This window comes from Podarcis liolepis (assembly GCF_965112155.1).
Source record: "Podarcis liolepis genome assembly, chromosome: 15".
NCBI classification, from domain to species: domain Eukaryota; kingdom Metazoa; phylum Chordata; class Lepidosauria; order Squamata; family Lacertidae; genus Podarcis; species Podarcis liolepis.
In genome coordinates this window covers 39,356,557-39,382,526 of record NC_139566.1, presented here as the reverse complement: position 1 = coordinate 39,382,526, position 25,970 = coordinate 39,356,557, and the positions used below count along the sequence as shown (strand labels likewise).

Below are 25,970 nucleotides of genomic sequence, written 5' to 3'. Positions count from 1 at the left end.
GCAGAAGCTGGGAGATACTGGATGGGGAACAGCTAGGAGAAGAAACACTGGTAGAGGGAGGGTTAACAGATTTACAGTCGCTGGATAGCATTCCTTCCCCACCCCCATCTAGAAGGGCTCAGAAAGTCTCCAAACAGAAAGTGCAGAGAGCACAATTGTACAAGATGTTGGAGTGATGTAGATAATAGGGATGCAAGGGGAGTAAACCTTAATTGGGAGCACCGCCATTCTAGAGAGATGTGTTCTGTTGTGTCTCACTGTGATTATTAAAGATTCTAACTGGTAAGACGACTCCTTTTCCTTTGTTCTGCTTATCTGCTGCCAAGGTGGAAGGAAGCTGATTCCCTGAAGCCTGACACCTTGGAGGTTTCTAAGCAGGGGTTGGGTGACCATTTGCCATGGCTACTTCAGTTGAGATTCCTACATTGCTGGGGTGAGACTAGATTGCTCTCAGGCTCCCTTCCAACTCTGCAATTCCATTATTCTGTGATTGGGAGGTGGAACATGATAGCCAAGGACATCCCATGTACTACTTGTGCGTAGAACAGGCAAGTGAGGGCTGACTGAATGCACATTCTGGTTGGCGGGGCAGTGCCCCTTCAGCCCTCACAGACTGGCCCCCACGGGTAGCAGCCATAACTGGTTCTAGCCCCAATCCTGCATGAGTGCGCTCTGCTTCTGCCTCACAGGCCATACCTTGATAATCTGCCCTTCTTTAAATGGGAGCTCCTCTTCAGCCGCATCAGGATTGGGAGACATGGTCAGTGGGTCGTAGTCGAAAAGGGCAACGAAGATCCGCGTGGAAACCTCCTCTGCACCAGGGTCAGTTTCGGATTCTTCGTAAATCTCTGGGGACAGACGCTCTCGGCTACAGTACCCATCTGCAAAATCAAGGCCAGAGGCCAGAAAGAAAGTTCAAGTACGCGTGAGGGAGCAGCGTTGCGAGATGATCTTTGACAGCCCTCCATGCAGGTGCCTCTCAGTTTCATTCAGCAAAGACCCCAACTTGTTCCTAGGCTGCAAAATAGACAGAGGATGTGAGAACATAGGAAGAGACCTCCTGGATCAAGACAGAGGCCTACCTAATTCAGCAGCATCCATCTGTCAAAGGCTAATTTAATGCTTCTGAGAAGGCCACAAGTAGAGCATGAACGAAATAGCCTTCAGCAGCTGATATTCAGAGGCACGGTACCTCAAAACATGAAGGATTTATTAAGCTGTCACGATTAACAGCAAATTTGTCTATTCCCCCCTTTTAAAGCCATCCAAGCTACTAGTCATCCTCACATCTTGTGGCAGAGAGTTCCGTAAGTTAATCAAAGGCTGCATGAAGGCTGTACTTTATTTTGCTTATCCTGAGTGTGCTGCCAGAAGCAATTTTATTAGATGAGCCCAAGTTATGGTACAATGGGAGAGGGCAGAACATTCTTGGTGCCACAAAAAGCACTGGCACCAAAAGCAGAGGTCCAATGTCTGTGTCGTAAGCAATTTAGAGTGGACATTTATGCAACGTGAAATTAGAGAAAGAGGACACAGATTTTTGCATAAAACTTACACTTGCTAATTTATAGGAACAGATGCAAATTTGGGAATCACGGCTGCAAGTGAATTAGAAATGCAATACAACTCACCACAGCAAGGGAGACGTGTGTCCCGGTGGTCCTTGTGTGCTTGCCCTGGCTCCTGCTCTCCCTTCTTAGCATACATTATTAACTTTAAACCTGACTTGGTTTATAGCTCAGTTGGTAGTGCATGAGACTCTTAATCTCAGGGTTGTGGGTTCAAGTCCCACACTGGGCAAAAAGATTCCTGTATTTTAGGGGGTTGGACTAGATGATTATTGTGGCCGCTTCCATCTACAGTGGTACCTCTAGTTGCAGACACGGTCCATTCTGGGGTGCCGTTTGCACCCCGGAAAGTCCGCAACTAGAGCAGCGCTTCTGCACAAGCACGGAGTGCAATAGAGCGCTTCTGTGCATGTGCAAAGCACCCAGAATGCTTCTGTGCATGCGGCTAAAACCTGGAAAAATACACTTCCGGGTTTGCTGCATTCGCAACCTGAAAATCCGCAACACGAACCTACTGCAATTAGAGGTATGACTGTATAGAAATTATCATTGTCATTATTTATTTGTGTTGAAGGCAGGTTTGGACTGGAGAGCCCTTCAAACCCAGCCAGATGGGCGGGGTATGAACAATAAATTATTATTATTATCATCATCAACAACAACATCATCAAAGGGTGGACATGTTCAAATAGAGGACTGTCCTCTGTAAAGTAAGACACAAGGTCATGGCTACCCTATAGCAATCCTGCGTTATAGTCTGCTGTTCATAGAGGCTGTCAGTGCTCATGTGGACACTGTGGCTGGCACAAGGGTGGGTGGTATTTGATTCAGCTTGCATTTAAACCAAACCTACTTGATTTGCACTTCCTGAAACAATGCACAGGCAGAGATACAAAAATGCTTCACACTGGGGTGGGGGGATGCTTTTCCTATTGTGTAGATTAGGGGAAATCGCATACAGAGATGCATAGATTAGGAGAAATTCACACTGAAAAGCTTGTTTAAATGAGGTAAAGGTAAAGGGACCCCTGACCATTATGTCCAGTCCTGACCGACTCTGGGGTTGCGGCGCTCATCTCGCTTTATTGGCCGAGGGAGCCGGCGTACAGCTTCCGGGTCATGGGGCCAGCACGACTAAGCCGCTTCTGGCGAACCAGAGCAGCGCATGTAAACGCCATTTACCTTCCCACCGGAGCAGTACCTATTTATCTACTTGTACTTTGACGTGCTTTCGAACTGCTAAGTTGGCAGGAGCTGGGACCGAGCAACGGGAGCTCACCCCGTTGTGGGGATTCGAACTCCCAACTTTCAGATCAGCAAGCCCTAGGCTCTGTGGTTTAACCCACAGCACCACCCGCGTCCCTGTCTTAATGAGGACTCAAAAAGAAAAAGTAAAAGCGAATAGATGTGAAAATCACAATGCTGGAAAACTGTGAGGATCCCAACTGGACAGATTAGCCCCTCCCTAGTGGACATGTTGTCCTGCTCCAGTTTATGAACAACAGGTGCAGCCAGTTGCTAACACGGCCCTAAAACTACAGCTCTGCTTGAGTACTCAGCGCCTGACCCCACTATGGTACATGGTTTTGGGGACATCCCTTTGGGGATCAGATGGGCTCCGGCCACACATTTAACCCTGCTATGATGAGCAGCTGTGTCAGGACCCTCATTTCATACCAGTCCACACACCCTGCCTTTGTGTCCATGAGCGAGATGGGATGTATTGCGTTTCCATTTCAGTTCTAACCATCGCTTCCAAATCTACTTGTCTTTTTCTTCTGAGTGTAACCTCCCCTTGGGACGATCTCACATTTATTATGACAAATATTCATAAAAAGTGACATGAAATGACCAGGCAGCCTTAAGGCTCGACTGCAGTAAAGCGGGCCCCCCGGGAAGAGAATAGTAAGTGGAATTTGCAACAAAAGGTTGCAGTGTATTGGGTTGCTGTTCAGGATTCCAATCATCCAGGTCAATTTCCCCTCCTCCACCCTGTATCCCATCCCGCAACCCCAGTAAGTCAGAATCCTGTGGCCACTGAACACACTGCTTTGAGCCCCTTCAACTTGGGTCTCCCACCCATCCAATTAAAGTTGCTTTCATTATTCTGCAAATCTTAAGGTCCCCCCAATTCTTCCCTCTTGTGGGTGGGTGGTGCCTGGACATGGGTGAACATTTTTAATAGCTACTGCTATTCCCTTTGGCCATACCAGTTTTTATATCATTCCCTCCAGCGGACAAAACTATTTGTTTGTTTGTTTATTTATTTCCCACCCTTCTCCGTAAGGTCCCAGGCTGAGGGACAGCATTGAAACGATATTACAAACCATTTAAAGCAAATTACAACCATAAACATAAGGTGGGTCCTGAAACCATATACAGTGGTGCCTCGCAAGATGAAAAGAATCCGTTCTGTGATTCTCTTCGTCTAGCGATTTTTTTGTCTTGCGAAGCAAGCCCATTGACAGATTAGCGGATTAGTGCTATTAGCGGCATTTAGCGGCTTTTAGCGGCTTATCTGCTGATCGGATCAGCTAATAAGCGGCTTAGCGGCTTAGAAAAAGGGGGGGGGGAGGGAAAAAACCCAGCAGGAACTCGCAAGACATTGTCGTCTTGCGAAGCAAGCCCATAGGAAATTCGTTTTGCGAAGCACCTCCAAAACGGAAAACTCTTTCGTCTAGCGAGTTTTCCGTCTTGCGAGGCATTCGTCTTGCGGGGCACCACTGTACCTCAAAGTGCCCAAAGCCAGGGTGATTTCTTTAATTGCCAAGCTGGGGTGCTAGAACTACTTGCTCTCTCCAGCAATAAATTAGCTGATCTCCTTCTGCCTGGAGGGGTTAAGACTGGCCCCTGGGCTATTGTGTTCCCAGCCACCAGAGGAATTTGCAGTTGGCAGGAGAGCTTCTGCAGATTGGCATGTTTACACTCCACCAGTCCCTGCCTTCAGCTTCTCCTGCCTCCTTTCTCCAGAGACAGAAGCTTGGAAGCTACACTGCAGGGGTGTTTGCTAGGTACCTTAACAACACCCCCTGCACTGCAGATCAGAAGGGTCCAACTCCTACCCATTAGCTCCATAGGTGACCTTCGGTCAATAGTAGCAGTCTCTCAGTCTAATCTATCACACAGGATGGTTTTGAGGATAATTTTGTGGGGGGCGGGGAGGGGAAATCACATAGGCTGCCTTGAGCTTCTTGGATGAAAGGCAGGATATAAGTGTAATAAAAAAATAAATATTAATAAAAATCTATCTATTCATCCATCCATCTCCCACTTGCAGCCCATGCAATTCACACAATCCCGCACATTTTTACAATCAAAGTCATCACATGTTAACTTTTGCAGAATATTTGGCCATTGCAGACTAATTTCCTGGAAACTCTCTGTGTTGGCATCCCTCCCCCAACCCCACATGCCTTCCTCTAACTTCGACTGGTTTCAATGATTTTTTTTCCCAAGTTGCGATGAGCATTAACCAAAGCAAGTGCTGGTGCGTTCACAAGGAAAGTCGACTTGTGAGGACTTCATAATTGGTGGTGGGATAATAACTGTGGGAAGGGCCTCTTAGTTCCCCGTTCCCATTTCCCTATCTCAAGTGTTTACATTAGAGTCTCTTTGATGAGTGAAGTGCTCCAAGCAAGACACCTGGACTGAATCTGCAATGAGGCCCATGGCAAAATGGTACCACAGAAACTTTCAGTGCATAGATAGCTACAGAGAAAAGTCTTACTGCAACTTTAGATACAATTTACTGAGCAGAGTAGTTGCCCTTTATTAGCTTTTAGCTCCCCCGAACATGCCTTCGCCCGGTCAAAGTGGCTGTCTATGCACACTTGAGAATTGACCACAAACACTCTAGTCTATATTATGGATGCAATCCACAGCAGACAGTGTCCACCCCATTCCCTTTGGAATCCAAGGAACTTAAGACAAGTGACATGCTGAGATCCCATTCAGCTTTTGTGCATGGGATGGGAAACCTGTGGCCATCCAGATGTTGTTTGGCTGGGGCTGATGGGATTTGGAGTCCATCAATGCCTGCCTTAACAGTGTGCTGAATCTGGGGCTGGTCTAGATGCGAAAAAGGCATGTGTTTTGCTTTTAACCAAATTTTGAATTATAGTTCCATGGATACAATTGAATGCCATTTTGAATCAAGACTGAACCTTCCAAAACAGCAATGATTTCAACCACCGAATTAAAAAATGCACAGATTTTTTGAGTTTCTTAGGATTCCCAAGCAACGCTGGGTATGAAGCTCTTGGCACCTCTAATTGCATGGCTAATACTTCTTGGGGTGGTGGTGTAATGACCTTTTCTGCAGTTCAGCACTACCTCAATGCAACCCCACACCATCAAGTGTAGCCCTAGGCCTGGCGCCTGCAATCCAATGGCAATTTGATCACACACCCTTGATGCGATTCCTTGACACCACATAGGAAGGTAAGTGCATGTGTCTTTGTCGGCACACTGATTTCAGTGGTTTCCAACAGACCCACACAGACAAGTCTAAAGGATGCTGCCCATGTGGTCTTCCTTGTGTGCTTAAGGAAGCCTTTATACTTACCAAGACTGGCAAAGGAGTATCTGTAGAGAGGAACACCAGCCATGCCAGTAGAAGTATATGTAAGAAGGTCTAATTCATTTCCCATTTGAGAGGGATGGGGGAACATGTGGGCCTCAAAATGTTGTTGGATTCCCAGCTCCCACCAGCCAGAAAGTCCAATAACATTTGGAGGGCCACAGGTTCCCCATTCTTGCATTGCAAGAACCTGCAACATTGCCACCACTCAACCCACGTTGAGGTGGCACATGGTGGCATCCCACAAAGTGGCCGGTTCTGTTCACAACAAAGGAGACTGCGCATAGAGGGGACATATCTGCCATGGGCACACCTGCATGAGACGTGGCTGCCACTAGCAGGACCCGTCTGCTCGCCTCAGTCGTTCAAGGTCAACATTCACCACTGGCATCCCCCAATGCCTTTTGCATATACGTATTTTTTGTTCAACAGAACACCTCATTTTCGGAGAGGTGCCGCCCTTTTTAAGGGGGAAAGTTACTGAAACGTCATTTCCAAGCAGCAGGAGGGCAGACAAAATGCATGGCAGCCAGACAATGAGGGGAAGGAAGGCCAGCCCCAAAGCCTTGCATTTGTTCTTTGTATTTCCTTTTCCTTGTAAAGCAGGTGGGAATGTGGACAAGGGGGTAGCATATGGGACAGAGGGGTATATGAGGACCACACCCCCTAAACACACACACACACACATGCACACACCAGAAGTAAGTTGCCAAACCAAGATGGTGGGGAAAGGAGGAGAGGGAGACTCTAGGCCATGGGATGGGAAACCTGTGGCTCTCCAGATGTTGTTCAACTCCCATTGACTTCTGCCAACATGGCCAGTGGTCAGGGATGATGGGAGTTGTAATGCAACAACATCTGGAGAACCACAAGTTCTCCATCTCTGTTCTAGGTGCACAAAAGTTTACTTTTATTAGGCCCACTGAGGAATGAAAACAAATTCATTTTCATGGGGCCTCCCCACTTAACGCTTCCCAAAACAAGATGGCGGCAAGATGCCTCTGGGATGTGGCCTGTGCCCAGGGAAAAGAGGATTTACCCCCTTGTAATAATGCTTTTCTGTTCTCCCCCATTCTTGAGTTTGCACTGCGTTGCATTACACGCCTCCAGAATGCTCAGAGATCAAAGCATCCCTGTTTTGAATCAACACCACACCCTACTTGCAAGGGAGTCCCATAGATTTCGGCAGTGCTTGGTACTGGTCTACATGGCCTCAGCGCCATTTTGGTAGCAGGGAGGCCTGACGTTCAGATCTGAGCTCTGCTAACAGCGGGGCTCCATGACATTTTCAGAGGTGAACCAAATCCTATCCGCATGCAGGCTTCTGCCAGACTTGGACATTAATTAAATTTGAAATTCTCAGAGAGAAAGCCTAACCCTGTGCATGCTTTCTTGGACACACGTCCCACCAAGTTATTAGGATTTCCCCCCAAAGCAATGGTGTGTCACGGGGTTGCACGATCAGAATCTGCTCACTGCCCTGGTGTTGTCGATTGGCTCCCACCTGAGCATCCTGCACCTGCATTTCGGCAACAGAAGCACTTAAGGTGAGGGTACAAGAAAGCGGTCAAGTGCTTGGATCATGTCCATTGGGATTGCACAGCCAAGTAGAAAGGTGGGGGGGGAGGGGGGCAGAGAGAGGATGGGGTTCATGCAATGGGTGGTGCTTTTGACTCGTTTCAATGTGGAAAGCTGATGGCATGGGCACGGAATGGGGCCAGATGACCATAAAGCTTTCTCCTCCCTAAGCAAAACTTACCTGTTCGAAAAGAGGGGAAAGGAAAGCAGGACAAGACTTGCCTTATCAAAGAGGGGGCGAGGGAGGGGCGGCCTGGGCATTCGGCGTGGCATGCAACGTTGACATACAGAGATGGCGCTCATTTCACACGCAGCTCTGAAAAAAGCAGCCCTTTTTGGTTTGGCACAAAGGACGAAGAAGGGTTTTGGCATACCGTATCTATAGTCAGAGGCCACGGTACGTTGCCGGCACCATTTCCTGTGTCCGCCAATGCTGCGATAATAAGCATCTTCTCTTAGGGGGGAACTATGCCCCTCACTACCTGACCGAGCACCTTCACTGTTACTGTCCATTGTAATCTCTATGGAGAAAAACGGAATGGTCTATTAAGCACGACTCCGGTTACCCTTCCCTTGTAGAGGCTTCCGCACGGCAAGGCTCTCTGCCCGGCTCTGGTTTCCCTTTGGCTGGGACGTTGGCCGCCATGCACCACAAAAATGTTAAGAAGGGAGGCCAAATGCTCATCTTGGCCCAGTCGACAGGGTACCCAGAAGCCCAGAAGAAGCACCTGAGCAGAAACACCACTCTCCTCACCTGTGGCTTCCCAACAACTGGTGTCTGAAGGCAGGCTGCTTCTGACAGTGGAGGGAGCACGCCACCATCACACCTAGTCTGGTACCCTCCAGATGTTTCTGGGCTCCAGCTCCCACCATCCCTGGCTGTTGGCCGTGCTACCTGGGGCTGATGGGAGTTCGAATCATCAACCCACCCTTGGAGCCCACCAACATCTGGAGCGCCATCAATTCCTCTTGCACGTCCTAATCTAATAAAACGCATCACCTTGCTTATTTTGGAAGGCCTGATTCACGCTTTAGGCTGTTTTGTTCTCTCTTTTTTTGGGTAGAAAGGTGGTTCTTCTCAACAGCTGAGTGAGATGAAGTAGCCATATGATGTGGGTGGGGTGGGGAGAGTAATTCACATGGCAAAATTGCCAGTGTAATGCAATCGTTAGAGTGTTGATTTCAGGGATCTGTGTTCAAATCCTCACTTTGCCACAAAGCCCGCTGAGCGGACTTGGGCCAGTCGCTATCCCTCTTCCTAGCCTACCTGCTGGGGTTGTTGTGGGTATAAAATGTGAGGGGAACAATGTACACTATCCTGAACTCCTCAGAGGAAATGGTGGGCTAAGACACAATAAATAATATCAGCAGATCCTCGAAAAATATGTCAGCAGTTCCTCCCAACCCCAAAGCTGTGGCACTTGGCTGTCTTACCATACACCAGGCAAATGATGAGGGGAAGGCACAAGGCTGAGGCTTGTTTGTGTAATAATAAATCATAGTGTATCATCGCTATGTACAAATTCAGCCTCTCCATGTTTGATCAATTTCCCATTGGCATTCTATAAATGTGGAAGCTCACAGGTCCCTCTCAGGCCAGCGTGGGCTTTTTTGTTCATAATTTTTTGTTTGTTAATTATATACTCTTCTGCATCCTCAAACTATGGAGAAATGCCTGACTTAATTTCGGCGGCCCTGGTTTCACAAGGACTCAACCTCTTGGTTGGTGGTGATGATTATTTAACCTTTATGAGAAATGGCAAAGGTACCTCATGCTCTACCCGAGAACATGAGGTGCACGAGGAGAAGCCGCCTCAAACGGGTTTATCCCTCTGGGGAACAGAAGAAAGATAGCCAGGCCACTGAAAGGAAACCGCAGGGACACAATTCATATTCCAAGTTTTCTCATTCAGATTGTTGGGTCTTCCTTGTTGGGTACTCTTGACCAAGCTCCAAAAAAAAATATAAATGTATTATGGAGGGGGAAAATGCAATGTGCTGATGAAGAGGAATGGGAAGATGGATGCTCTGATGGGTGAATCAATGAGGAGGATGAGGGCAATTCCGTACACCTACAGCACATCAAACAGAGTTCAAGTGACATAGGTTTTCTCAGATAAACCTAGCTATGCCTCCCCCTAGCCAGGGGCCTGATATGGTTCACACAGAAAATCTTTCTACCCCCGTCACCAGACCCCACTGATTTTGGCAACAGTGGCTTGTGGTCCATTGCTCATCTGCATGAATCATCTGTGTGATGTGTGTGCATGCGAAAGGAGCTGTGTGAGAGTGTGGTTAGTTGAGAGCAGGGTGACTATGGCCCCTGGGTTTTAAAAAAAGTGGGGGTGGGTAGGGGTGAGCCATACATGGTTTAAAGTTGAGGAAAACTGCCTTCAGGCTGAGCAGAAGGGCAGACGAGGATCCTAACAACTGAAAATCACCTCCAGAGTTACAGGCTATTTCTTACCATTGTGGCTGCTGCCCTTTAGGACTGGTAGAGCGGAAAGCAGGGAGGCCAACAGTAGGGGGAGCCAGAGCCAATGGCAGCCTAAAGGTAAAGGTAAAGGACCCCTGACAGTTAAGTCCAGTCGTGAACGACTCTGGGGTTGTGGCGCTCATCTCACTTTACTAGCCGAGGGAGCCGACGTTTGTCCGCGGACAGTTTTTCCAGGTCATGTGGCCAGCATGACTGAGCTGCTTCTGGTGAAACCAGAGCAGCGCACAGAAACGCTGTTTACCTCCCCCCCCGAAGTGGTACCTATTTATCTACTTACACTTTGACGTGCTTTCGAACTGCTAGGTTGGCAGGAGCTGGGACCAAGCAACGGGAGCTCACCCCGCCGTGAGGATTTGAACCGCCGACCTTCCGATCGGCAAGCCCAAGGCTCAGTGGTTTAGACCACAGTGCCACCCACATCCCAATGGCAATTAGAGACAACTAATTTTAGTTTTGCCTCTTCCCCATCCTCCTCCCACTAGAAGTACTGAAATTGAGGAGGAAGAATAAGCTGCCTCAAGCAGAGCTACCCCCCTGAATTGGTTGTAAGTAGAGATGGGAAGGCCTGGAAAAAAACCAGAAAAATTGGGGGGAAACCAGTCCCCCTCATTTTTCCCAAAGCCGTTTCCCTCCCGGAAAAATAAAAACAAAAACCAGTTTGATATAGTTTTAATATTCCACATATCGCCCCCCCCATTCCCCCGCCCCAGGCCTTCCCACATTTAGTTGTAAGTAAGAAGAGACAGGTAGGAGTTGAATGAGGGCCAATTGAGGCTGTTGGAGTTGTGCTCCACTCATCTTAAGGGACCAGTCCCCACTGATTTGTTGTATCCCATATTTTTCCCCTATAGGGGAAAAAGCAGTGGGGGCAGTGGGGAGGGATGGTGGGTGATTTTAAGCAGCCCTTTCCATTCCTTCACTCAGTTCTGCAGCCTTTGGAAGCTGCTTTCAGGTGTTTTCTTTTTGTAAAGGGTGGGTAAAATAACATGTAAGTAGCAAATAGCATCTAGTTTGGCTGATAGTGTGCTGAGAGAGCAAATCCTTTGTCTGAGCTCCTTTAGATAATATCATCCCCCCAGGGATCCATGGAGAAAGGCTAATCAAGTTTCAGCTTGTGCTGTAGGTACATGCAGGTCCCGCTTCCCAAACACAGTGTGTTTGCATAACAAGTTGACGATTTCCATTGATTCCTATGGGGAAGTTTCTAATGTGTTCCCAATCACAGATTTTTGTCCCGAAAAATGCTGTCTGCTTGTCTGCTCATCCCCCCTCCCTCTGATCCTCAGCCAACCAGCAAAAGGCAAACAAGGAAGTAAAAAATGCTTTTTGTTTGGATATCTGAATCTGCAGTATGTAGAGCAAGTCTGGGGGTACGAATTCCTTGTGTTCAGATAAGTGAACTTTCACATAGCGAGCGTTCAGAAAGTGGGACCTGCGTGTACATCCAATACAGCCACACACCAGTTTGTTTTCACCAAGTGCAGTGTGTCCACTGACACAGCCTGAAATTGTCCTAGGTGTGAGCAGGACATATTGGGCGATCACATTCAATTGCCGTGCTGCAATTTGAAAACCCACCATTTACGAATCACAATGATGTGGAAAGTACAGAGGCATTCTCCTGTGTGTGGAAGTGGAGCAAAAGCCCCTCTTAAAATAAAATAAAAAGCCAAGAAGCTCTTCTTATTAAAAGAGCTGCTCCACTCTCTTCCAACTCTGCAATTCCATGGGGATTCTTTAGTTGTGGTTCCCGCATTGCAGGGGAACACCATATGACCCTTGAGGTCCCTCTATGATTCTATGAACTGACGGAAAGATGGTCAATAAGAAAGGCTTTGCACCCCATTTCCCAGTCCTCCCAATTCTATCAAAATTGAGAGAAGACATACGAGCACACTGTCTTCATGGGACTGTATTGCGTAATAATATACCTGGCGGACATGGGGGCTGCCTGTTCAAATGCGTCCATGCATTGATGCACATGCCAGCACACAGGAAGAAAAGCTTTGGGAGCCTTCTCTCTTGTGTACTCGCTGAGTAGGAGTGGAATGGCATAGAGGTGTATCCAAATTACACAGCATGCCCTCTGCCCCGCCCCCACCGACAGGACTCTGTAGTGGTACGGCCCTGGCAGGATGCTACCACCCGCCTCTCGTGACAAACCCGGGTTGTACAAGCAGAGTGGTTCATCCGCTCGGCAGTTTCCTCCCCAAAAGTCTCTCACGCTAAATATCCAGTGGGAATATTCCTACGCAAAGCAGACAGAAAGGTGCCGTTGCTGTTCCTTTCCACTGTATCAAAATCAAGGTCAGGAGCTTGATTTGGGGACTTCCCTTCCTGCCAACCCATCTCTGTGCTTCCCTTCCAACAAGCAACACAACATGTACCAGTCAGGCCAACTAACCAATGGAAGGGACCAGCATGGGCCGCGACCGCTGTGGTCCTCCCGCGCTTCTGTGAGATATTCTTTGACCCCGGTGCTCCATCCTGTCTGGTCGTCCGGAGGATGATGGGTTACTCAAAAGCTAAGAACCAAAATAAATGGGAGGAAGAGAGAGAGAGAGAGAAGGGGAGGGGAGGGGAGAGACAGTTTTAAAAGTTACACAGCTGTACACATGTCAGTAAAGGGTGGGGGACGGGGAGAGGAAGAGGGCAGGGGTGTGTGAAATTAACAGAAAATCAAGTCAATCATTAGCTCTAAAGGCAACTAAACTTTGTTTTTAACTGAAAGGTTAGCTGAAAAGAAGAGGACAGATGCCCAGTAAACCTGGAAAGGAAAGAAACAAACAAAAGAAAAAAAGTTTGCTGGCCTGATGTGGTACATAACTTTGCAAACAACAGTCGCACATTGGAACAGAAAAAAGGAGAGTTTTAAGACATTCTTTTGCCTTTGTCGTTGCCACTAAAACATGCTTCCGGTCCCTTTGATCCCGCCTCGAAGTGGACTGAGGCTCTTCCCCCAGAGCTGCGAAGAGTGGATTAGCCTGTATTTATTTGATCTACTCATTTCACTCCAGCCAGACTCTGTCGTTTTTTTGCAGCATCGCCATCCATCCTCCTGTCATTCCTTTCCCCCTACTGTTCAGTCTGTGGCCACCTCTAGGCTTTTAAAAGTCATTAATGCTTGCAGGAAGTGGGGGAGAAGAAGAAGAAGAAAACAAGATCCCAAAACCTTCTCAAATTAATTTATTTGTTTCCCCCTTCAAATTGCACAGCTGGCACACTCGGCTTGCTAGTTTGCTGGAAATGGCACAACCTTCTAAGGCTCTTCGGGGGTCAGCTTTGTAACAACCGACATTAATTGGAGAGAAGGAAGGGGTGGGGGGAGATGTCGGCACCAATTTTGTTAGTGGATTATTTAAAAGAGAGAGACTCCACTGAAAATAAACTGCTGGCCTAGTTAATGCAGAAGCAGCTAATGCTGAATCTACTATCATCAATTGAGGTAGAATATTTCTGACATGCCCATTCTCTGGATTATTGCAGTCCTTAAAAAGCGAGCAAGCCATTCTTGGTGTATTTGGAAGCACGGAGGTCTATGACAGACGATATAAAGGCTTTGCAAGCATAGCTGCCCCTCTTGTGGATTAAATATGGAACTGCAGCAACTGTTCCCAGGCTGTGTGTGTATGTGTGTGTGTGTTTTGAAACAGCCAAGGAGAGCAAAAGCTCATTTTTTTGGAGGGGGGTGTCTTTCTCCTGCATGCAGAGATGCAGTTCGCAACTTCAAAGGCAAGAAGAGATGGTTTTTGTTGTTTAAGAGTGAGGACGGTGGATAATAGAAACACAATGAATTTTGTTAACTCCAAAGCCCTAGGGTCACTGTCGCTACAGGACAGGACAGGAGAGAGACTGTTATTAGTACTTGCCCAGAGATAAGGGTTGAAGAAAAAGAGAATTCGTCCTTGAAAGTCTAGGAGTGAGGGAAGCAAAAACAAGATGACAAGATGGAATATTTAAAGCAGACCTTAAACAAACAGAAGAGAGAGAAAAGGGGGGGTTTGAAATAAAGTTAGTGTTTGGCAGGGGTGGTTGTTTAAACCCCAAGTTATAAATAAAATCCCTTAGTGGTTATATTTTAAGGAGCACAATAAAAAAGAAACAAAGAAATCGTTGGAAAAAAATTATAAAAGAAAGAACAACCCCAAATGTTAGGAAAATGGTAGTTCAGCTAACCCTTAATTAAAATTTAGTTTCAGTTGTCCTTTTAAAAAAGGAAGGGAGGAAACAAAAGCCAGTATCTATTTGTTGATTGATTATCTGTGAGGGGTTAAAAAAAAATAAAAATCATCGTTGTAAAGCAAATTAGTCCCATTTCATTATGGCACGAGATTTTTTTTTAATAAATAAATAAATAAATAAAAAATAACAATAAAACAGAAGCATTAAGAAGCCTGTGAAAGCAACATAGATTAAAAAAAGAAATTAAATACGTGGGAAAGAATGAGGAAAGAAAACGCAAAAGAAGAACGGGAGCAGGGAGCTAGAGACACATGCTGAGGATGGACTCTTGAGAAAACAAAAAGGAGAAAAAGGAAGAAAAGAGGTTGATTTGGCAAGCAGATGTTTAGAAGGAAGTTTTTGTATTTCAACACACCAGAGGGTCTTTGGGTTCTCGGTAGGATGGCCTTGCGGAAGGTGCCCTAACGTCATTCCCTGCCAAGGGGCCACTCCAGCCTCCCTGATAATCTTCGCGCATCAAATTATCTGCTCTATTACACCAGTGAGGCTCGCACTTCCTCTCATAATAAGATGGCTTGCTCTCCTCGCCTTGGGGCTCTAGAAAGGAAGGGAAGGGGTCCCCAAAGTCTTCTTCAATGCTGCTCTGCCTCGTCAGCGTCCTGCGGCGGGCAAGCAGGTGCCGGGGCGGCGTCTTTCGGCAGGAGCAGCTCCCGCCGGCAGCACAGCAGCTGGGCGCGACGTTTGCGGAAGCCGCGTCGTAGGTGTTGCGGAAGCTGAAGCGCGATTCCTCTTCCTCGCTGCCGCAGTCCAGGCCGCTGTCTGGGCTCCTTGTGGAAGACCTGCTGTAGGTATAGCCTCTCTCGCCTGCATCCTCCAAGATTCTCTGCTTCGCCGGGTGCCAGAAGTTGTGCTGTGGGTCTTGGTGGTAAGCTCTGGCAGATCTACTCTCTCTAGCTACTGCGCTCCTCATTTTGTGGGCCATCCCTAAACCCTGCTTGTGCAAATGTTCTGAGTGATCGCCGTCCTCTTCAGCTACTTCGGGGATACTGAACAGCTTTTTACTGTGGTGGATCTGCTGGGCAAAATCAGGCTGCTCCAAAAAAGCTGCTTCAATTCTCTTATTCGTATAACATTCCTTTAAAAGTGCACGTGAGATTTTTTTAAAAAGGAAAAAAAACCGGACCAAAGAATAGGCGAGGAGAACAAATAAGTGTGTGATTTAAAAAAAAAAAGAGGAAGGAGGGAGGAAAGAAAAAAAATAAAGACAGAATTAGTTTTAGAGCAATGGCGAACAGAAAGCATGCAGCTTTTATTCAGTGAGGAAAGATGTCATGCTTTAAATGGGAATCTGTGAAAATAAAAGACATGATTAGGAAGTTGCTCAGTGTTGTATTTAGTGCAAGGATGTCAATACAGCAGGCTGATATATTGAGGCTCTAACAAAGAACTGAAAACCAGGCACTTGGAACAAAGAAGTGGATGCTGCACAGGAGATCTCCTTGGTATGTGGGGAAGATGGGGTATTTGCCTATGTCATAACTCTCCCCTCTGCTTTCCTCCAATCTGTAGACTGCGCTCTTCAGTTAGATTTATCTCAGTGCAAAATCTCCTGTCCTGTCCTGTCCACACATTAAAAGAAGCTAGATGAAGAACAGAAACTTACTAGCATGCATTTGCATGCTGAGAATAATTCCTAGAAGGCACATTAATGATCCTTTTCCATTGAAGGGGGAAGAGGACTACAAATGCCCAGTGATCAACTAGGATATTCTCATCTTCCTGTTTAGCACCGTACCTATCTAAACTGAGTGCTGTTTTGAAGGATATCTTATGAATTGACTCACCAAATCTACACTGTGACACCCAGTTTTAAGGGGATTAACATTTTGGTACCTACCAGATGCTAGATAAATTACCAACAGGAAGGCAGAAGAATCAGCACCAGGGAGAGCTCCAAGGTAGGAGAGGTGTTGGTTTTCATATGTCTCTGCTCCTTGTTTTAAAGAGCACCCAACTTTTTAAGCTTAACATTATTTGAATTTGGCTTTCTGTTAGATGTTCAAGGCAAAAGAATACAAACTACGCCTGAAGAAAATATTTCCCTGGCACATGGCAGACTGGAAGGGGTGCAGAGAGATGGGATTGGCCTGCTTTGAAGTACCTGGTTCCTGCCAGCAAGGTAATTCTAGGAATATGTGTGACTGTGTGCCTGGTTTTTCTTGGGGCAGCAGGGCTGATAAGGGGCAGAAATTTGAAATTATATAGAACGTGATTCCTTAGTGAGGATTTGAGGTAACAGTTGGTAAGTCTCTGGCTGTTTTTGTATACAGCGTGGTGGCCTAGGATCTCCAACCACATTCTTCTTCATTTGAAGATGATGCTGGTCCATGAAAGCTTTGGACCATCCAAGCCTACTCTTGAGTAAGTCAGCAGCTCCTCTTTCTTTCTCTATCCTATCCTTTGCATAGAGGATTTCCCCATCTCATAGTTGCTTTTTACCTTGAGAGTGTTATGCGATGTTATACTGACTCGCCTCCTCCCTCCATCCTCCATCTGCATCTCTGAGTACAGCTCTTCCTCGTCTTCTTCCATGATGTCGGACAAGTCGGAGCCCCGGCTGCTCTCAGTATGGTACTCCTCCCCATGGCAATAGTGGGGCTGTTGGGGGGTGGGGTGGGGGGAGAGGGAGAAAGAGGGGCGGACAAAGCAAGATGCGACTTTCAAAATTCAAATCAAGGCCAACCTCAAGAGGTTGAGGTGGGGCAGCTCCCATGAACCTCAGCACTACCACCAGGGCTGCAGGCATTTGCGAAACCAATGGACTCTCCAACACCAGCTGCAGACTACACCATCCTGGGGATATTAGCACTTGTTTTAAAGCACACAAAGCAAGCAAGTTTCTTCACGCCGTGACTATGGCTCACGCCTGGCGCTCAAGCTGCTGCAGTTGCACCAGTTACCTGCTTCCCGAGCTCGGAGCCTTTTAAGAAATCATCAACGGAAGCCCCTCTCCTCTTGACACGCGGCGAGTCATAGCCATCTTCTTCTTCGTCAGAGTTTGCGTAATGCGCAGCGCCGCTCCTTTCGCTGAACACGCTCCTTCTCTCCAGCTGTGGAGTCGAGAACAGGGAACACGGTGAGGGAAGAGCTCCTCTCTAAGGCTGGAGGGGAAATTGGATGTGAGGTCTGTGTGCTCTGGTGGTAGGGATGGGGAAGGCATTCAATTCAGTTTGCACTGAAAGGCAAGACCATTTAATCTGCACAGTCTTGGTTGCTCAGTTGGTAGAGCGTAAGACTCTTAATCTCAGGATCATAGTTCAAGCCCCATGCTGGGCAGAAGATTACTGCATTGCAGGAGGTTGGACTAGATGACCCTTACGGTCCCTTCCAACTCTGCAGTTCTATGATTCTTCAACACATTCACATTGCTTTGGGGCTCTTCATTTTCCCAGTTGGTAGGAAGTTTGAGGGCAGGAACCAATATCAGGGATGGGGAAAATTATGGCCCTCCAGACATTTCTGGACTACAACTCCCATCATCCCTCATCATTGGACATGTTAGCTAGGGCTGATGGGAGCTGAAGTACAACGATTGTTGGAGGGCTATCGGTTCTCCATCTCTGCCCTACAGCGTCATGTGAGGACATTGGGGGACTTTGGGTGTGTGCTATATCTGTTGATTTACAGATTTAAAAGGCACAGGGAAAAGTAGGTAGATAGCACTGTTTTTAATAGCACTACCAGCTTCCTCAAAGCAACAGCATGTTCCCCAAGCGTACCTGCTTGCTCCCCTCTCAAGGCCCAACAACCAAAATCATTGTTAAAAAAAGAAAGAAAGAAATTCTCTCCTTCATTGGCTATATTCCCAGCTTCCTCCCCAGCTCCATCCAAGTAAGTGGATGCGTGTGCTTGCAGTGGGGTGCCCAACAGCTTGCTGCCAATCAGAACTCTTACAGAGGAATATCCAATGTGGTGGCCTCTAGATGATTCTTGACTCCTATCACTGTATACCATTGCCCATGCTGGTTGCGGCTGATAGGAGTTGGAGTCCAACAACACCTGACAGGGACCACATTGGTTACCCCTACTCTCCTATCTCATTCTGCTTCCATGGGTAAAGGTAAAGGTAAAGGGACCCTTGACAGTCCAGTCGTGGACGACTCTGGGGTTGCAGTGCTCATCTTGCTTTACAGGTCGAGGGAGCTGGCATTTGTCCGCAGACAGTTTTTCCTGGTCATGTGGCCAGCATGACTAAGCCGCTTCTGGTGAAACCAGAGCAGCGCACAGAAACGCCGTTTACCTTCCTGCTGGAGTGGTACCTATTAATCTACTTGCACTTTGCTTTCGAACTGCTAGGTTGGCAGGAGCTGGGACCGAACAATGGGAGCTCACCCCATCACAGGGATTCGAACCACCGACCTTCTGATCAGCAAGCCCAAGGCTCAGTGGTTTAGACCATAGCACCACTCGTGTCCCTCACTTCCATGGGTAGGCAGGATCATATTGAACCCTTCACACGTAGAATTATAGAGTTGGAAGGAACCCTCAAGGGTCATCTAACCATCAGTTCAGCAGCATCTAGAGCAGCGGTTCTCAACCTGTGGGTCCCCAGATGTTGTTGGACTACAACTCCCATCATCCCTGAGCTCTGGCCTTGCTAGCTAGGGGTGATGGAAGTTGTAGTCCAACAACATCTGGGGACCCACAGGTTGATCTAGAAGGACCATGTTGGCTACCCCTGCTATGCTGTTCTGCTTCCATGCGTAGACCAGACCCACAGAGGGCCATTCACATATGAAAATCACCTGTGGATGCTGCATCCATGAAGGAAGTGTATGTATGAAATGGCCCAAGATCAGGTTTTGCTGCCAGTTTTGTGCAGTTGTGGGTGTCAGATGCTGCAAGCTCTACTCACCCTGCTGCTCTCCGCTGCGACGCGCTGAGCAGCCTCCCTGGCCATGGCCTTTGCGACTGTGTTGGGGACGGGCGCACCTTGTGGCTGAGGGAGTATTCGGTTTGGGGAAGGAGACCTCCTCCCCTGGAGTGGGCTGTGGAAGTTGGGAGGCTCCAGGGTGTGTCCGTGGATGGGAGATGCCACGCGGCCCTGCTCCCACGACTCATCCCTTTTCACATGCGGACACAAATGTTCGTCTTTGGTATCTGGGATGCCGGCACTTGGTAATGGCTTAGTTTTGGGAGCTGGCCGAGGGTGAGGGGTTGGAGGCACCAGTAGGTCAGGTGGAATGGCAGAGCCCAGCGAGTCCACCGATTCCCCTTGGACAGAAAGTGTCCGGACGAGAACTTCCCTGGCTTCCAGGCTCCGGATTCTCATGATCTCCACGACGGTGTTCTCAGCCATAGGAAAGATAACTTCTGCCACCTAATCGGATGTATAAAACACAAAGGCCAAGTTGAGAAGGAGCCAAGTTCTTCTGCTGCCATGCCTGGATGGGAAAGGAAGGAAGGGCCCTCAAACTAGTACAGAAGACGAGTAGCACGCTCCAGTAGGACCAAACAGTAGCCCTATATGAGACAGAGGTGGTCAGACTTCTAGCTTACAGCAAGGACCCTGAGGTCTGCTAAAGTTATAAGTTTGGTATGCATAGAATGTTATGTTTGTATGCGTTGAAGTTTAAAACTTATGTATAGGTTTGCATTAGGCAAGAGGTTTAGCTAACTATGGTGATATAAGGCTGGAGATTTCCATTTCAGCATTTATGCTAAGTTATGACCCATCCCTGAGAAACTTTCTCAGTAGGCACTAGCTCAACGATTCTGTTTGCGTAGGATCTCTCTCTGGGACTGGAGAAAGGAAAGTTCTTGGACTGTACAGCGGTACCTCTGGTCACGTACTTAATTTGTTCCAGAGGTCTGTTCTTAACCTGAAACTGTTCTTAACCTGAAGCACCACTTTAGCTAATGGGGCCTCCCACTGCTGCCACGCCGCCGCAGCGTGATTTCTGTTCTCATCCTGAAGCAAAGTTCTTAACCCAAGGTGCTATTTCTGGGTTAGCAGAGTCTGTAACCTGAAGCGTCTGTAACCTGAAGCGTATGTAACCTGAAGCGTCTGTAACCCGAGGTACCACTGTATTAAGGGCTTAAAGAAGACTGGACTGCATTGCTAGTTTGCTTAAGGGCAATGTGTTACTTTATAGTCTTGCAACATATATTTTGCAACTCGTTTAAGACTGTTTGCAGTAACGCCTTTTGGAACCTTTTCTTATGGTGGGGAGCATATTCATTTCCACTCTGCAAAAGGTTCAGACCATGGGTTCCGCTCAAATAACTCTAACTAAAGTTCCACCAACAGCATCCATGTGCAAAACAGTGGTTCGGTGGGGGGCAGGATGGCAGACATTACACTTCAAATTAATCACACATGCTCAACTTCAACTGCATATGCAATTTGTTTTTAGCACAAGAACTGAGTTCAGTGCGCGCACGCACACACAAACACTCTTGGTTTTTACATGAAGTTTTCTTTCCTTCAGCTGCCTAACCTAGGGCTCATCCACATTTAGGCTTGTCCCGTGATTTCAACGCACTGGTCTGAGAGATTCTTCTTTCGTTCCACCGCTTTCCCTGGGAAAAGCCGCTGTTTACTGCTGAGACACAGCTAATGTCCATTTGATAGACGTTTGTTCTGATTCAGCAGTAAGTGGTGGGTTTCCCCAAGGAAAGTGGCAGGACAAAATGAAAAAACCTTTTGGACCCATGTCTAGAAATCACAGGGCAAGTGAATAAAACTTTATTTGCATCAGCCATCGGCCATAGCAACAAAAGAACATTGTGGTATACACAGAACAAAATAGAAAGCTGAACGAGTTTGCCCATGTGGTCTGAAGGAGGTGGAAACGGCTTCACATGTGCTGTTACACTGCGACCTTTACGGGGATATCAGGTTACTGTTTATCTCCCCTATCGTTCAGAAATTTCCAGGTCGATCTGAATCTCAGCGGCTGAAAATCCTACTAGGAGATAAAAACCCAGAAGTAACACTGAAAGTGGCCAAGTTTTCTGCGGCCGCGATCAAGCGGAGGGCATTAGCTGTAAAAAAGTAAAAGATCTGACCTCTGGACAAGCCCCCCCCCTTTTTTAAGCTCATACATATACTGCAGTGCATATATGAGTATGTATATGTGGGTGTGTGTGTGGGTGTGTGTGTATATGTGTATTGTTTTTATGTATAATTTTACAACTTTTAATTGACACCATTATTCCCTTGTAAATTATTGCTGCCTTTTATGTTTTTTTCTTTTCTTCTGGTCTATGACCGTAATAAATTTATTCAATTCAATAGAAAGCTGAGTATATAAAACACAGTTTAGGGTCCCAAATCAGCAGTCAAATAGTGGACCTTATTCTGATTGCCCCAGTTAAAAACCTTGCAACCTTTGCTGTCATCTGTTCCTCTTGGATCTGCCAGGAGAAAAAGACACTGTGGCAGTGGTAGGGTGGCCCGGAATGGCCCATAAAATAATCATCTCATTCCTCAGACCTTTATAAAGAGTGCACGCCAGGAGGGCAGGCACCACTGATTTGGTGCTGCCATCTCCGCAGGGACATAAGCGTTTTTGGTATGGAATCTGTTGGAATCGTCCCTCAAGTACCGCCGAGGGCAATACATTCAGTCTTGCAAGGGTAAAAGCACATCTATATTTTGGAGTTGCTAGGTTATACAGTTAGGGTGCAAGAGAATCAAAGTGGAAGGATGGAAAATGGCCGTTCCATGGGCAAAATGTCCTTATTGTGCCAAGTTTGTCTGATGCTCAGTATCATTTTGGCGTTGGCAAATTTAGACTGTTTGCTTTACTATAACCCACAGCAAGTAGCTGTTGTGGGGCATTGTGGATGAGCCCATAGAAAGGGGGAGAAAAGGGCCCCATCTGCAGTATACATTTAAAGCAGTATCGTGCCACTCTAAAGAGTCATGGCTTCCTCCCCCAAAGAATCACAGGAACTGTTTGTTGAGGCTGCTGAGAAATGCTTTTTTTCTTCCTAGAAAAAAATGGTGCAGGTACTGTGTACCATTGAGTACCCCCAGAAAAAAATCACTGCTGAGAGTTGTCAGGACATCCCCACTCCCTTCCCAGGGCTACAATTCCCAGAGTTCCCTGGGAGGAGAATGGACAGTTAAACCCACTCTGGGAATCAAGGCGTGTGGGTCATCACCAACGAAGTGGAAAATCCCACCTACCCTTTGGCCTTTTGCATAAACTCCATAACCGGTTACATTGGCGCCATTGGAGGTCCCTGTTGCTGTGAGAATTGGTGGCTTCCATGAAACCAGGATCGTTCCTGGCGTCGGCCCAGCCTGAATTCTGATGTCTTGAGGGGGAGCTGGTGGACCTAGATTTCAAAACACGCTTCAGTTACTACCAGTCACTTAATTCCGTAGGCCCTACAGGTAGAAGCATATTGTTATTAAATTTTCATTGTCTAAGGCAGGCATGTCCAACTGGTCAATCACGATCTACCAGTTGATCGTGGGTCAATCTGGTCAATCTACTGGTCAATCACAGATCTACTGGTCAATTGTGGTCAATCTCGTGACCCTGATTGACCTCTCTCTCTCTCTCTCTCTCTCTCTCTCTCTCTCTCTCTCTGAAAAGCTCGATAACTTTGGGTCTTCCTCCCCCAAAAAAGCTCAACAGCTTAGGTCAATCTAATGGGTAGATTTCTTTTATAGTGGGAGTAGATCGCAGCCTGATTGGACATGCCTGGTCTAGGGGGCTGGAGATGTCAAAATGTGTCATCTCAGTATTTTATTGAGGGATGGAGGAAACTTGCCTGAGGACCAGGCAATTTTGGCATAAGTTCACTCATTAGTCTACTCCACCCCATTACCATTTTTTAATCCATAATTTTAAAAACAAAATTTTTAAAAATCTGCGCAATTTGCCACATGTTAAACATGTTTCTAAACATGGCTTTCTTACACACTGTCTCTCAAATTACGCGTTACCAAACCTAGTTTTATGTCGCTGTTGTTTTTAGCTCAGAACTGCATCAGAACATTCCAAAGGATGACTAGTCCACACTACATAATGAAAGCACTTTTATAGCACTTTAAACATCTAGGTTTAGTTTGTTATTATTAATAATTTATTTAATAAGTTTATATACTGCCATTCATCTGAGGATCACAGGTGCTGTGCAGGGTCCTCCCCCCCATTTTTAAAAATAATCCTGGGAAATGTAGTTTGCTAAGTGTGCTGAGAATTGTTAGGAGAGCCCTCCTTTCACCCTTAGAAACTATAGTTTCCAGAATTCCCTAGGAAGAACGATTGATCGTTAATGCAATTTAAATCTGTGATGTGGATGCACATCAATGCAGGAAGTGGACATCAGGTCTGTCCCCATCATATTTTGCAAAGACTGAATTCCCCAGACATCTCTAGTTCTAGCAAACCACATAGATGCACATGCTTTAATTCCAGGGTTACTCTTAGTTGTTATTCTTTAAAATTCAGGTGTTTCAAAAAAAATCCACACGGTAAAATTACATGTTAAAGATTAGTTGTCTGATTTAAAAAACGCAGAGGACATAAAACTATCAAAATATAAATAAAACCAGTTGTTTTAAAACAAATGCATGCAAATAAAATTAAATGCTAAAATTACACCTCTTGGCTGGCTAAAGAAAAAGGTTTTTCGCAGGTGCTGAAAACAATACAACACAGCCATCTGCCTCATGGCAATTTCAGAAATCCTCCTAGTTAGAAAAGAATTCAGGAAGGACGGAATGCAAGCCCAAGAAAACACCAAAAGGAATGGAAGGGTAGAAATCCTCTCATCCCTATTCTGAACCCAAAGCCAAGGCCAGGATGTTGAGAGCAAGACAGCTGCCAAGAAGTCCTTGCAGGGCATAGGACAGGGCAGAGGCCAGCCTTGCAAATGGTTTTTGGAAGGATTACAGCAAACACTTTTGCATCCCAACAATGGGGAGCCACTTCAGCAGCAGCAATCTGCTGCTGAGGAGGGAAGTCTGGAAAATCATTTACGCGCCCTGAGTCGCAGAATATCCCAGAGAGAGCTTGCAGGAGGCAGGAGGGCTGCAGAAATCCATGTGGGAACCCAATAATGCTGAGGCAAACAGCACACTGGCAACTTCCTGCTGCGGTCCCAGTGTGCAAAGTCGGTGCCAGATTAATAACTGCCTGGTTAATTGGCTGCTAGGACAAGTGGATGGGGAAACAGCATGCCAGAGGCTACCAAGAGTCTTTTGTGCTGTCCGCAGCAATTGCAAGAGAAGTTTGTCAGAGGAGGACATGCATCAGCTGTGTTCCATAAACTGGCCCAACTCCTTGCACACAGAAAACCAGCAGGTCAGGAAGAAGAGAAGAAGAGTTTGGATTTGATATCCCACTTTATCACTACCCGAGGGAGTCTCAAAATGGCTAACATTCTCCTTTCCCTTCCTCCCCCACAACAAACACTCTGCGGTGAGTGGGGCTGAGAGACTTCAGAGAAGTGTGACTAGCCCAAGGTCACCCAGCAGCTGCATGTGGAGGAGTGGGGAATTGAACCCGGTTCACCAGATTACGAGTCTACCGCTCTTAACCACTACACAGAGTGTCAGTGTGGTGCAGTGGTTAAGAGCGGTAGACTCGTAATCTGGTGAACCGGGTTCAATTCCCCACTCCTCCACATGCAGCTGCTGGGTGACCTTGGGCTAGTCACACTTCTCTGAAGTCTCTCAGCCTCACTCACCTCACAGAGTGTTTTTTGTGGGGGAGGAAGGGAAAGGTGATTGTGAGCCGCTTTGAGACTCCTTCGGGTAGTGATAAAGCGGGATATCAAATCCAAATTATTATTCTTCTCTTCTACACCACACTGGAAAGAAGGCTGGTGTGTGTTTCTGACTACATTTTCCCCTGACACCATAGCTTTTTTATAGGTAAAGGTAAAGGGACCCCTGACCCTTAGGTCCAGTCGTGGCCGACTCTGGGGTTGCGGCGCTCATCTCGCTTTACTGGCCGAGGGAGCCGGCGTACAGCTTCTGGGTCATGTGGCCAGCATGACTAAGCCGCTTCTGGCTAACCAGAACAGCGCACGGAAACGCCGTTTATCTTCCCGCCAAAGCTCTACCTATTTATCTACTTGCACTTTGACGTGCTTTCAAACTGCTAGGTTGGCAGGAGCAGGGACCGAGCAATGGGAGCTTACCCCGTTGCGGGGATTCGAACCGCCGACCTTCTGATCGGCAAGCCCTAGGCTTTGTGGTTTAACCCACAGCGCCACCCGCATCTTTTTTATAGGCATTCCCTTATCTACGTCTGATCAACTCGCGTGTGACTGCATATATGCAAGGCACCGTTAAATGAGTAATTCAATTCTAACCTGAAATGACAGGAGAGAGCTGGAAATTACTTGTGTCTCATAAGGAGACGCTCCCCAGAGCCCAAAAAGGATGTCAGTGGGTCAAAAATCCAGGGAAAAAAGACTCCAATGACTCCAAATGGTGTGTGGGAGCTCTTGCTGAAGCTGCACTACTCTGCTCTACAGCTGTTGGGTGCCAACACTGTTTTTATTTATTTATTGGGGGTGGGTAACTCAAGGGTAC

The 25,970-nt window shown here is 47.0% G+C and overlaps 1 protein-coding gene across 14 annotated transcripts in view; it reads right to left on the bottom strand.

The window, feature by feature from the left end:
* Positions 1–25,970, bottom strand: part of RIMBP2 (RIMS binding protein 2) — a 293,903-nt gene that overhangs the window by 17,304 nt on the left and 250,629 nt on the right. For 4 of the 14 annotated variants that reach the window (XM_083476367.1, XM_083476368.1, XM_083476359.1 and 1 more), the window contains 8 exons: positions 22,602–22,753; positions 19,320–19,784; positions 17,365–17,514; positions 16,904–17,062; positions 14,820–15,539; positions 12,627–12,747; positions 8,100–8,246; positions 697–881 (listed from right to left, as the gene is read on the bottom strand). In XM_083476367.1, coding sequence (XP_083332493.1) covers positions 697–881; positions 8,100–8,246; positions 12,627–12,747; positions 14,820–15,539; positions 16,904–17,062; positions 17,365–17,514; positions 19,320–19,784; positions 22,602–22,753 — 2,099 coding nt within the window. The remainder of the gene's footprint in view (positions 1–696; positions 882–8,099; positions 8,247–12,626; positions 12,748–14,819; positions 15,540–16,903; positions 17,063–17,364; positions 17,515–19,319; positions 19,785–22,601; positions 22,754–25,970) is intronic. The other 10 variants (XM_083476366.1, XM_083476369.1, XM_083476370.1 and 7 more) reach the window with 5 other exon arrangements.